We start from the raw sequence: 12,907 nt of genomic DNA on the forward strand, positions 1-12,907 counted from the left end.
GACTGGATTAAATATTTGCAACCTTAACAAACAGAGCAGCTTCATACTACACAGAAAGCTTTCAAAAATGCCTCCAAACCAAAATCTTTTTGTTGAAAACAATTAAGTTTTTTTATTTAAGCAGAACCAGACATACTGTAGATTTCCAACGAGCCTTCCAATCAGCCGTACAGTAAAACTACCGAGACAGAGTGAGGCGTCAGTGTTTGTCCTTTACAACAATAACAAAGAGAGAAATTGCAGTGATTAGGCTTCAGATGGTTTATTACACACGGTTAAATGCAGGCTGGGGCGGAGTCAGTCAGGAGGAGAGAGAGCCCACCAGGTGGGCAGGCAGGTACACAGGTTCAGAGAAGCCGCCTGGTAAAATGCACAGAGTCGGTGTGCGGGAGGTGCGGGGACAGGGCACCTTGACGACAGCTCCCGAAAGAAAAGCGCTATACGCCACCACTGCACCAAGCACGCCAAGAGCCAAGACCCGGCACAGACTCTGGAAAGATCTCTTCATACGAAGACAACGACCGCCAGGAGAGCTCTCTGAATGCCTTTTACGGGGAAGGTCCGCTTGCTGACAGAGGGTGTTACAGGGTGGAGTTCAAAGTTCAAAGTTCAAGGGTCAAGGGTCAATGTGGACTGGGGCCGACTTCGGTTGGCGCTGACGCCCAAGCCCCTCAGGGTTTGAGCTTCAGCCAGGGGTAGACAATGGTGAGGATGGACAGGATGGAAGAGGTCAGTCCGCAGGCCCCGACAAACCCAGGCCCGGTTCTGTACAGGCCCAGTCGGTCAAGGGGGATGAAGATGTCGCACAAGTTCTTCAGCAGGTCCAGCAGGAGAGGGGGGTTGCTGTGCAGCACGGCGGCCAGCAGGAGGAGCTGCCTCTGCGCGCACTTCGGCAGCGAGCCCTCGCTGGGGGTGGAGCCACCGCCACCCTTGACCAATCCCGCCTCCCCGTTCTCTTGTTGCTGGGCGCAAGGCCCGCCTCCCGCCTTACCGCCCCCGGTGCCCCGGGACTCCCGCTCCATCAGCAGGCTGATCTCATAGGCGTCCCGGGTCAGGTTCAGGATCAGAGCGAAGAGGTAGTACCTTGAGGCAGAGAGAGGACAGGCTCAGTGACCACAGTTTGGACATAGCCACTGGACACAGACAGACCTGACTGCCCAGAGAGGACAGGCTCAGTGACCACAGTTTGGACATAGCCACTGGACACAGACAGACCTGGCTGCCCAGAGAGGACAGGCTCAGTGATTACAGCCTAAAATAGACCTAATCCCAGGATTCAACAGTGAGCCTCTCAGTATAACAACACAGTATCTGACTGCTGTTAATGTGTTGCTAACAGGTATTGCTTTGTCAACACTGGAATTGACTGGTCACATGAATAAACCTCTCGGATTTGAACGAGGAAGTTACAGATGAGGCAGGGAGACAGACGAGAGGAGAAAGGGGGACTCCCGCACCTGAACGACCTGTGGCTCCACTTCTCCTGGTCCAGCCGGGGCAGCAGGCCGACGCGCCCGGCCCAGAGCGCGTTGTCGCAGGCGAAGTACATGGCGCGGTTGAGGTGCGCCACGGTGACGCAGAGGCGCAGCACGCTGTCGGACAGGTGCACGGCCCGCTTGGCCGCCTCCAGGGCCTCGGCCGAGTTCCCCAGCCGGAACACTGCCGGGGAGACAGCGGTCAGCCCCAGCGGCGACACACCCACTCCCGCCTCCCGGCGCCTGCCGAGAGTCGGCTGGGTCTCCCCACCACGCACACACAACCTGCACATAACACCGACAGAGACACGCACCAACACAGGCCACACAGACACGACACCTGAAGGTCAGAGGTCACCCATTCGGAGGTCAGAGGTCACGTGTGTGGCGGACTCGGGGTCTCCCCTCAGCTGATCCCGTACCTAACCACCACACCCCACACCGAGGAGGGGCGAGGCCGTGCCTGCACTGCTGCCTCCAGGCCTGGATCGGGCCAGGGGTGACTTGTGGCAGGGCCCGGCCTGGGGGTTTGGGGGTACTCACGCTTTCTGCCCAGACTCATGTGTGCCTCCAGCTGTCTAACCTTCGCCAGCAGCTCCGCACTCGCCCCGCCCCGATGCAGCGTGTACCCCAGCAGGGCGCAGGCGTACTGGGCGGCCCTGGGGAACACAGAGAACACAGGGGTCAGAGGTCATACTGCACTGATTAGGGGGTTCATTGGTCAGAGGTCACACTCCACAGGGCAGGGAGGGGGGTCAGAGGTCACACTGCAGAGGGCAGGTCAGAGGTCGCAGTGTAACACGCCTGGCACTCTGATCCATCACCTTCACACCCCTGGAAGCCCGGGCACCACAGACGAGCGGGTTCACCTTAACTTGACACCGAGGCGGCTGGTCTTTCAACAGATGCACTGGCCAAAATATTAGGAACCCCCTTTAACACCAACACCACCGAGTGAGAATGGGCAGGTCCCCTCAGCGCCGGGAGGCCGGGCGTGACGCACTCCTCCGTGGGGCGTGTCCGTGCCCGAGGCCACAAACCACACCGCACACCGTGCGTGTTCATTGCCTCTGCGGGTGTGGCGCTTGTCGGTTCCACGAGAACTGACAACAGGCCGCCCGGGTGCTCAAATAAAAACTTTTTTTTAAAAAAAAGAAAGGCGTGATGACGGATCTCGAGTGGCGGGGCTTGTCCAGCCTAGCTGGGCTGAGATTTCCCGGCTGGGCCTCAGTGCCGAACCGCAGAACAGCCGACCGCCGAGAGCGTTCACACGTACCACTGCGCTCTGGGGGAACTGGAACTGGGACCCGGGATCGAATTCGAGTCTGAACAGCAACACTGCCGTCGCAACTGTCACCAAGACAACTGCATAGCCGAATCCCAGGGCGGCCGGACACACAGCACACTAGCCTGCGGTCAAGCTCAAAACGTGGGGGTGGAAGGCAAAACATCTACCTGAAAAGCCTCTCTTTGGCCTGGCTCTGGGAGCTGAACCGAACCCACGAATCCATGGCTGCGGCCGGGGCTGACGGCCAAGAAGAGTCCCCGGTCTGGCTGCGGCCTGCTCTCTCCAGCCCGAGTGTCCGTGCGAGGGCCTCGAGACGCCTGGAGGGAAGGGATAAGTTTTGGAGGAAGACAATTCCCTGTGGGGAGGACTAAGGAAGGGGGCGGAGAAGTGGACTTCAGACGTACGGGTCCAACGCGGGTTCGGTCTCGGATAACCCAGCGCTCCGGCTCTCGGTAACACCGTGAGCTCAACTGTACACAATGACGGAGCGCGGGGAGGGACAAAAGACACACGCTCCCCAAGCTAAAGCGCCTTTTTCGATGGCGAACACTTTAAACACTTTCTTGCCGCTGGAAAAAAGTCAGTTTCCGCCTGGTATGATGTTCCCTCAAACATTTTGTAATATCTCTGGAAGTTTATACAGTGGAAGCCTGGTTTATGGCTTACATTAAAGCTAAACGTACTTCCGTATGAAGTATTAAGCATGATGGCAAACGGCACCAGCATTAAATTTGACATATTACACGTTTTAATGCAGGGGTCCCCAATCCCGGCGGACTAATGTGTCTACAGGGGGTCCCCATTCCTAGTCCTGGAGGGTCCCGTCAGTGCGTGCGGTGTTTCTCTTTAAAGCAGCAACACCTAAAGTCCGAATGAAGCTGTTACATTGGCCCCATTAAGCCGCGAATGCGCTGTTTCAGGTCCTTAAAAACCCAGCTGCAAACACATCAACTCTGCAGGAACTGTGATCGTGGCCTCCAATATTAAAGCGTCGTTACTTTTTAGCTCAACAGTAGTCAGGGCGGGGTCTTCCCCGAAATTAGAGAAACGATCCTTACTTGCTGAAGATCGCTTGGATGGCTGCGGATTAGCTGGTGCAAACAGTGCCGAGGTACAGTATACAACCGCTGGGATCTGGCTTACAGTCGAGGTAACGAGAAGCTCCGGGTCACCGCCACACGATGGCGCTATTTCCCACGACGTAAAGCCTCTCGTTGAGTCGACCCACTGTGCTCTGGGGCTGTACAGTCTGTCCGCCCTCAGCCCCCCCGAATTCACCTGGTGAAACCGTTTCTCTCTCCTCCCCCTTGGTGCAGATTGATCACTGTCTCTCCCAGGTGGGGTTACTGGTGCACAATGATCACTGTGCGTCTCCCAGGTGGGGTTACTGGTGCACAATGATCACTGTGCGTCTCCCAGGTGGGGTTACTGGTGCACAATGATCACTGTGCGTCTCCCAGGTGGGGCTGCACTTCAGTGAAGCACTTTGAGAGCCTCTCGGATGGAGGACTATGTGTAAATGAAACTACAGATTCCTTCCTCTCCATAAAAGAAATCAAAACACCACTGAAAAACAATCGAGTTCTCAGCCCACTGACGTCTCCACACAGGAGGTAAAAGCGAGGAAACAAACACCTCCTGAAGAACAAAATAAAACTCCAATCTTTTATTTCAGCATGTTAACAGAATAAATTAAAGAGAAAAAAATATCAAGTGTAATAATACATAAAAACAAGTAAACAGTTGTTTAGATTAAGGCCCTATTATCAAAACAGTCAGTTTAGTACTGGACTAACAGTAAAGCAGACTTCTTATCCTCCGTTTTATGTTCTCTATTCCCACCTTCTTAACGAAGGTCCTTAACGAGCTAGTTTGGCCTCATACTGTAACCCTACAGTCCAGAGATCACTGGTCCAGTCTGGGTCACACTGTAACCCTACAGTCCAGAGATCACTGGTCCAGTCTGGGTCACACTGTAACCCTACAGTCCAGAGATCACTGGTCCAGTCTGGGCTGGGTCACACTGTCACCCTACAGTCCGGAGATCACTGGTCCAGTCTGGGTCACACTGTAACCCTACAGTCCAGAGATCACTGGTCCAGTCTGGGCTGGGTCACACTGTCACCCTACAGTCCAGAGATCACTGGTCCAGTCTGGGTCACACTGTAACCCTACAGTCCAGAGATCACTGGTCCAGTCTGGGTCACACTGTAACCCTACAGTCCAGAGATCACTGGTCCAGTCTGTGTCACACTGTAACCCTACAGACCAGAGATCACTGGTCCAGTCTGGGTCACACTGTAACCCTACAGTCCAGAGATCACTGGTCCAGTCTGGGTCACACTGTAACCCTACAGTCCAGAGATCACTGGTCCAGTCTGGGTCACACTGTCACCCTACAGTCCAGAGATCACTGGTCCAGTCTGGGTCACACTGTCACCCTACAGTCCAGAGATCACTGGTCCAGTCTGGGCTGGCCTGGCTGTGTCCTGTAGATTGAGTAGAGCAGGAGAGTGTTTATCTTCACCTTCGCTCTGGCAGGAGTGGTGAAACCCCTGCAGGGGCCTTGGAGTGGGTGTAAACTTGTCAGAAATAAATACCACTGAAGTAAAAATGTCCAGTGAAGACTTTTAAACACGAGCGACTTTGAGAAGGCTAACAAGCCCAGCCTGCCAGCGCACAGTCAGCCCTGCTGTCGCCAGACTCCACTCCCTCTCTCCTGCTTCTCTCCCTGTCATCCGCCCTTGCCCACCTAAAACTTTCGTTACTCTCTCCCACCACCTGCCTTCCCTCTCCCGATCATTCCCACTATCCCCTAATTCCACCTCCCCTCTCTCCTGATCATCCCCTCACGGCTCCTCCACTCTCTCCCGACGATCTCCCCCCTTCCTATCTTCACCCCCCCTCTCCCCCTCAGTGCTGGGGGTGCTTTTTCCTGCGGAAGGGGGACCGGATCCGCGTCCACACCGAGCCGTGCCTGCGGCTCTTCCGCTCCACGGCGCTGACCGCCTCCTTCTCCCTCTGCCGGATCTGCCGCACCAGCGCCGCGAACACCTCGTCGATGTAGTAGCGGAACGCCGCGGACGTCTCGAAGAACGGGCACTGGAACTCCCGCGCCAGCCCCCGGCCCTCCTCTACCGACACCTGCAGGGCGGGAGGGCACACTGCAGCTCAGCGGGGTACAGAGGGGCGCGAGAGAAGCAGCAAGAGCCTGTGACCCTCCAGACAGTCACACGCCCTCAGAAACAGTAACAATTCCCCCACACTTATATGTGGCGCTTTTCTGGACACTCCACACTACAGCGCTGCACAGGATGTGAGGAATCCCACTACCAACACCAATCTGTAACCCTACAGGGATGATATGGCGGCAGCCTGAGTGCGCCCACACACCAGCTCTCAGTGGGGAGGAGAGCAGAGTGATGGAATCAGTTCAGAGAGGGGGATTATCAGGAGGCCATGACTGGTAAAGGCCAGGGGGAAATCTAGCCAGGTCGCCGGGGTAACACCCCTGTGCTTTTCGAGAAACGCCCTGGGATTTTTAATGACCACAGAGAGTCAGGACCTCGGTTTTATGTCTCATCTGAAGGATGGCATCTTTGTTACAGTCCAGCGTCCCTGTCACTGTACTGGGGCATTAGGACCCACACAGACTGCAGGGTGAGCGCCCCCTGCTGATCCCACTAACACCTCTTCCTGCAGCAGCCTCAGCTTTCCCAGGAGTCTCCCCTCCAGGTACGGGCCAGGCTCACACTGCTGGGCTCCAGTGGGCTGCAGGCTGCAGGACCCAACGCAGCACCATGCGCTGACGGCTCACCTGGCGCAGGTGCCCCAGGTCGGACTTGTTGCCCACCAGCACGACGGGCGTGTCCGGGGTGCGCCGCACGCGGTAGATCAGCTGCTTGAACTCCCGCGCCTCGTGGAAGCTGCGCCGGTCGGTGATGGAGTAGGAGATGATGAAGCCCTCGCCCGCGCGCATGTACTGGTCCCGCATCGCGGTGAACTCCGCCTGGGAGAGAGGGGGCGCCAGAGGGACAGAGCTCTGTCACAGAGGGTCCCGCTGCGTCCCCCAGGCCCAGCCCCCGCCGGGCAGCGCGCCTCCGTACCTGTCCCGCTGTGTCCAGGATGTCCAGGTTCGCCGGCTCGTCGTCGATGCGGATCTGCGTCTTGTAGGCGTCCTCTGTGAAACCGCACAGCTCGTTTGCACACTCGGAACACACAGAGACACCCTTCCTGTCCTGTCCACACCCTGCCTCTCTGTCCTCCTCCTTGTCCTCTCACACTCCACACTCCCAGTGTCATCAGTGTGCAGAGACACACCCTGTCTCTCTGTCCTCACGCTCCACACTCCCAGTGTCATCAGTGTGCACAGACACACCCTGCCTCTCTGTACTCTCTCACTCCACACTCCCAGTGTCATCAGTGTTCAAGCATTTAACTCCAACCACACTCCCCCTCCCTGCCCCTCACCGATGGTGGGATCGTGATCCTCTGGGAACCTGTGGCTGATGAACTGCATGATGATGGCTGAGGGTGAGAGAGAGAGAGAGGAAGGAGTGGTTAACCCATCGAATCCCCAACCCAGTGCTCCAACACGCGCACCGGCGCACCTCAACACGCTCCTGTACGGGTCTGGGTCTCACTGCTGCCCCACAGCGCTCTCCTCATGAGCCGAGCTCCCAATAACCCACAACTGGGTGCCCTGCATCTAGACAGCCCCAGTTATGTTGGGTGATCAGCGATCAAGTTTAGATGCCCCAGCTGTGTTGGGCGATCAGCGATCAAGTCTAGATGCCCCAGTTGTGTTGGGCGATCAGCGATGATGTCTAGATGCCCCAGCTGTGTTGGGCGATCAGCAATCAAGTCTAGATGCCCCGGTTGTGTTGGGCGATCAGTAATACTTCTCGGTTTCGGTAAGGGGGTAGTTTCTCTTCCCCACATAGGCAGGTGATGGTTCCTGCCCCACAGCAGCGCCCGAGCTCCAGGAGCTGCCCCTGGACCACACGGAAAAAATCCTAAATGAGCAATGCCGAATGCCTTCTCCGGGAGCCCACTGGAGTTGGATGTCACAGGATGGGGCAACGGGATCAAAAACGGAAAAAAAATCTGGAACGAGGCCAGGGAAGAGCAGGAAAAACACTCCGGGTTCCCCAGAGGCATCATTACTGCACCGAACTGCAGGCCAGCACCTGCGCCAGGTGGGCCTGCTGCCAGTCTCCACGGCAACAACCAGGCACAAAAAGAGACGGTTGCTAGGCACCGGGGCTGCTACCAAGCAACAGCTTCAGATGGTGCAGGGGTGGGAGGGCAGTTGCCAGGGCTGTGGACCCCCCCCCCTCCCCAGTTGCTATGGAGATACTAAGGCAGCAGTAATGATTTATGAACCACGCCTGAAGTCACGGAATTACCTGACTGGTCAACCCAGGGAACACAGAGGATAAGGAGACGCAGAGAGAGAGAGAGAGAGAGACAGGTAACACAGGATAAGGAGACAGGAGCAGAGCAGGAGACAGAGAGAGAGACAGGGAACACAGAGGATAAGGAGACGCAGAGAGAGACAGGTAACACAGGATAAGGAGACAGGAGCAGAGCAGGAGACGAAGAGAGAGACAGGGAACACAGAGGATAAGGAGACAGGAGCAGAGCAGGAGACGAAGAGAGAGAGACAGGGAACACAGAGGATAAGGAGACAGGAGCAGAGCAGGAGACGCAGAGAGAGAGAGACGGGTAACAGGATAAGGAGACAGGAGCAGAGCAGGAGACGCAGAGAGAGAGAGACAGGGAACACAGGATAAGGAGACAGGAGGAGAGCAGGAGACAGAGAGAGAGACAGGTAACAGGATAAGAAGACAGGACCAGAGCAGGAGAGAGAGAGAGACAGAGACAGAGAGACAGGGAGTAGGTGGAGGCAGACAGGGAGTAAGGGAGAGTAAAAGAGAATGAGAGAATTCTGCTGGCTTCACGCGCCGGAGTGAGGGGAGAGTGCGAGAGCACTCCGGACAGAGACGGAGAGAAAGCACTCCCAGTACTCACCACTTTTACCCACGCCTCCCTCTCCCAGCATCACCAGCTTGTACTCGCGGGACGGCCCCCCCGCGGCGCCCCCCGGGGTCCGGCCCGACTCCATCGCCACGCCCCTGCAGCCTGGACAGGGAGCGTCACCGGTCAGCAGCAGGCCCACGGCAACGCAGCCCGGCAAGCGTGGAGCGGCGAGCACACCCTGCACCTGGAGAGAGGCAGTGAGCACTGAACACCAGGGAGGCTCCCGATACACGCAGGACCGAGCAGGAAGAGGCAACTCGGAGACGTTTCGGAGCTGGGGAAGCAGCAGAAGAAAATCGGGACATTGAGTCAAAGCACAGAATGGATTTCAGGGGGCGGCGCATTGAAAAATGGCGTGCAGGTACAAGGAAGAGTGTCAAACTCTTCCTTGGGCACAGTGTGGGGTCACCACGTTTGGGGGGGGGGAACAAAATGGAATCAGACCAGAGAGGCAGGGTCCACCCCCAGACTCAGGGGGGCACAGAGAGATTGGAGGAAGAGGAGGAGCAGGGAGGGGGATGAAGACGGTGGCTGAGACAGCGGGAGGAGAGAGATGGGCGCAGCGCGAGCAGAGGCGACGTCAACTGTTGCACAACACCGAGCTCTAAAAAGGAGCAGCCACAAACAAACACCGCTCCTGCCACAGGCGATGTGTGTTCGCTGATGAGCCAACTAGCAGCCATATCACCCTGCAACTCCCAGCTGGCAGCCCACTGACGCTCAGCATCCATCTCTGGAGGGGAGACTCCTGGGAAAACTGAGGTTGCTGCTGGAAGAGGTGTTAGTGGGACCAGTAGGAGGCGCTCAACCTGCAGTCTGTGTGGGTCCTAATGCCCCAGTACAGTGACGGGGACACTATACTGTAATAAAGGTGCTGTTCTTCTGATAAGAACCATAAAACAGTGGTCCAGACTCTCTGTGGTTATTAAAAATCCCAGGGTGTTTCTCGAAAAGAGTAGCGATGTTATCCTGGTGTCTTGGCCAAATTTTCCTCTGCCCCTTACCAGTCATGGCCTCCTACTAATCCCCCTCTCTGAACTGGCTCCATCACTCTGCTCTCCTCCCCACTGAGAGCTGCTGTGTGTGGAGTGTACTGGTGCATCATCCAGGTGGGGCCACACACTGGTGGTGGTGGAGGGGACCCCATTACCTGTAAAGCGCTTGGAGTGGAGCAATCAGAAAAGCACTAGATAAGAGTAAGGAAGTATTATAATTACTGACGACCCCCGTCGGCTTTCTGCCCTCTCCCCGTCAGCGAGGACAGCGCTGACTCAGAAGGCCCACCACTCAACACCAGCAGATGTGTCAGAACCACAAGCCCCACTCGCCGCCCTGCCCGGAGGAGGAAGTGTTTAATTTTAGCAGCAGCACGCACACGGGGGGGGAGGGCATGTGACCTCGCAGCGGCCAGCGAGGGGTGTGTGCGTGCACGGTGTCGTGGGCAGCGCATGACGGGACAGTGCGGACACACACAGACGGACACACGCGTGTGCCTCGTGCAAGCACACACGATCACGCGTTTGACAAAACTTCCCCATTCCTGGATCTTGCTATTAGAGGTCACAGAGTGCTGGCATCAGATCGGCCATGAAGAAACCGTACAACGCTTCCCAGCGCCGCTGTTGGACTTGGGAAAAGCTTACACCCACAGCCTCTACCATAGAATTCATTAGAGAAGAATACAGCAAGTGAGCTCTGGAACAGGCTGCCCAGGCAGAACCCAGGCTTTGTCCAAGGAACAGCTGGACGAGGTCCCCTCTAATCAGGACGGGAGGTACTACTGTACTCAAAGAGTAGCGGGGGTCTGGAACAGGCTGTTCAGCCATGTTGTCACAGCCCATATCAAGGCTTTGTTCAAGGAACAGCTGGACGAGGTCCCCTCTAATCAGGACGGGAGGTACTACTGTACTCAAAGAGCAGCGGGGGTCTGGAACAGGCTGTTCAGCCATGTTGTCACAGCCCATATCAAGGCTTTGTTCAAGGAACAGCTGGACGAGGTCCCCTCTAATCAGGACGGGAGGTACTACTGTACTCAAAGAGCAGCGGGGGTCTGGAACAGGCTGTTCAGCCATGTTGTCACAGCCCATATCAAGGCTTTGTTCAAGGAACAGCCGGACGAAATCTTGGGACCGATTTGCTACTGAGCACCCAAGCAGATGGAGCAGAAGCAGATGAGCTGAAAGCTTCCTCTGGTAACTGGCTAATGCAACACCTGTCCGACAGGTACCCTGTGAGAAGCAGGTAACCATGTTCCTGAATGTACTCTGCCTGATTTGCTTATAAAGCATAAGGCGAAAGATTTACATACTGCGTCACTTTGGTATTACGTCTCTCCTTTATGATTCCTCACAAGCCTGTTCCAATAAAAAATGCATCTACCGTACCGTCTTTACCATAACTAATTAATCAGGTTCCGTGTCATTTAGTTGCTGATTTTAAATTTAACAGCAGTTGTCTGTGTTATGTTACGTTCTGGGTGAGGGGAGGAAAAACTGGAATGCTCCCTTCGCCCGGCGGATGTTCTCCAATTTTACCATCGCTAAAGAACCACGCTTCGGACTTTAGACCTAGGAAATTCCCGAGGCTTGGGACAAGCGTTAGGCCTTCATACATCATTTATAGATTAGTCACACGATTTAACAAATGTGCTCATGATGTGGAATTGGCAGTTTTACTTCCTTTTGTCTTTTCACGCTAAACTATAAATATGTACAGTTTATTTCGAGCTGACGAAAATAACCGGTCTCACCCGCACTGTTAAAATACATTTGAACAACAGTAAAGGGTCGACAGAATGGCTGCACAGAAGCGAGTTACCACAGTTATTTTCGAAGTTGAAAAGCGGTTTCTGTTCTCACAACACTAAAGAAAAACGCCGAGTGTAGTAAAGCCAGAAAAATACCTTTAAATTCAAAGACAATCCGTGTATGTTTTACAAAACAACGAGAAACCACATTTATTTTCAGCAAACTGTTTAATTATTGAAAACATCCGAGGTGTTTTGGTGAACTGTATTGAAAACTTACGATTTAAATTACTTACAGACGGTTTTTTTTGTTTAGAAAAGGGGATGGTTTAAATACGACACGTCATTGCGTGTTCGCACGTTCTCGGAACTATTTCGTGTTTAGCTGTATATTTAAAGATCCCATTTTGTTATAAGATATTGGGCACAATACCACTTCGTATCGGTTACTCTTGACGTCAACTGACAGAAACCGATGAGTTGGTTTTTTTTTAGTTTCAAAGACAAATCTAACCTTTTAAGGAGAACTGTGAAAACTTCATCGAGGAACTACCAACAGTTTACAAGAACATTAAAAAAAAACGCGTAACCGCGGTCGTTTACCGTTCTCTGATGGCACATTAATCGCAATACAAAGATGTTAAGATCTACCCTACAAAAACATGTAGGTTGTTCAGATGCGCGAAGTTTGTCGCAGCTCTCTCCCGCGTCAACTGTGAGAAGGGAGGTTCAGTGAAACTTTCTTGTAGCCCGGGCTACAGCAAGGTTTCTTTTAAAAACGTGTGCATGCCAAATCCGTAAACTCTTACCCGGACTACTGATCCCTCTGCCTCATGCTCCTGATCTCTGTGAGCTGTTTCTTAATTGGTAATTACTGTCGTGTTTCCAGAAAAGCAAGTCGACCGCGACACTCCAGGCACAGGGAGCCCCAAGCAGTAAACACACAGAGAGAGAGATGGGCAGAGCATGTTCCGGGTCTTAGCGCCCGCCCGGTTCTGCAACCCCGGAAAGGGAGGCCCCAGATCGGGGCTGACTCGAAATCCGTCATCGGCGGCTCCGGGGCTCGCCCGGCTGGGGAGCCGCTTGGTGTCTGTCGTTTGCAGGAGAGCGGGCGTGGGAGGGGTTTCCAAACTGGGGGAGCTGTGTGTCTGTGTGTGTCTGTCTCAGCCTGACGATCCATGCTTGTCTATCTGTCTGTGTTTATCTGTGTAACTCTGTCAATCCATGCTTGTCTATCTGTCTGTCTCTCCATTCCTGTTTGTTTCTCAGTCTCAGCCTGTTATTACAACCTTATCTATCGGTCTCTGTGTTTATCTCAGTCTGTCAATACAGGCTTGTCTGTCTGTCTACCTGCCT

General features: G+C 54.7%; 2 protein-coding genes across 3 annotated transcripts; both read right to left on the reverse strand.

Moving 5' to 3' along the window:
• Positions 1-86: 86 nt before the first annotated feature.
• On the reverse strand, positions 87-4,213 carry pex11b (peroxisomal biogenesis factor 11 beta). 2 transcript variants are annotated; one of them, XM_006641548.3, is made up of 5 exons: positions 3,822-4,213; positions 2,931-3,080; positions 2,019-2,134; positions 1,458-1,659; positions 87-1,083 (listed from the first exon to the last, which is right to left on the reverse strand). In XM_006641548.3, the coding sequence occupies exons 2-5, from the start codon at positions 2,984-2,986 to the stop codon at positions 672-674; spliced, it is 786 nt and encodes a 261-aa protein (XP_006641611.2). In that variant the 5' UTR covers positions 2,987-3,080; positions 3,822-4,213; the 3' UTR covers positions 87-671. The 2 variants fall into 2 exon arrangements, with proteins under 2 accessions (XP_006641611.2, XP_069041089.1); XM_069184988.1 differs by lacking the exon at positions 3,822-4,213 and adding an exon at positions 3,168-3,485.
• Positions 4,214-4,414: 201 nt separating this feature from the next.
• On the reverse strand, positions 4,415-12,497 carry rit1 (Ras-like without CAAX 1). Its single transcript, XM_069184989.1, has 6 exons — positions 12,361-12,497; positions 8,797-8,989; positions 7,234-7,290; positions 6,870-6,943; positions 6,581-6,772; positions 4,415-5,907 (listed from the first exon to the last, which is right to left on the reverse strand). Exons 2-6 carry the CDS (start codon positions 8,888-8,890, stop codon positions 5,677-5,679), a joined length of 648 nt encoding a protein of 215 aa, XP_069041090.1. The 5' UTR covers positions 8,891-8,989; positions 12,361-12,497; the 3' UTR covers positions 4,415-5,676.
• Between the last annotated feature and the right edge of the window lie 410 nt (positions 12,498-12,907).

The sequence above is a fragment of the Lepisosteus oculatus genome, chromosome 27, assembly GCF_040954835.1.
Source record: "Lepisosteus oculatus isolate fLepOcu1 chromosome 27, fLepOcu1.hap2, whole genome shotgun sequence".
Lineage (NCBI taxonomy): Eukaryota > Metazoa > Chordata > Actinopteri > Semionotiformes > Lepisosteidae > Lepisosteus > Lepisosteus oculatus.

Excerpts from the sequence above, each read along its gene's own strand:
- pex11b (XM_006641548.3), bottom strand. The coding sequence starts at position 2,986 with ATGGATTCGTGGGTTCGGTTCAGCTCCCAGAGCCAGGCCAAAGAGAGG. Across the intron at positions 2,135-2,930 it reads GCCAAAGAGAGGCTTTTCAG|GGCCGCCCAGTACGCCTGCG; the intron begins GTAGATGTTTTG and ends TGTGTTCCCCAG. Across the intron at positions 1,660-2,018 it reads CATGAGTCTGGGCAGAAAGC|TGTTCCGGCTGGGGAACTCG; the intron begins GTGAGTACCCCC and ends TCTCCCCGGCAG.
- rit1 (XM_069184989.1), bottom strand. The coding sequence starts at position 8,890 with ATGGAGTCGGGCCGGACCCCGGGGGGCGCCGCGGGGGGGCCGTCCCGC. Across the intron at positions 6,944-7,233 it reads GGATCACGATCCCACCATCG|AGGACGCCTACAAGACGCAG; the intron begins GTGAGGGGCAGG and ends GCGGTTTCACAG. Across the intron at positions 5,908-6,580 it reads ACCTGGGGCACCTGCGCCAG|GTGTCGGTAGAGGAGGGCCG; the intron begins GTGAGCCGTCAG and ends CCCGCCCTGCAG.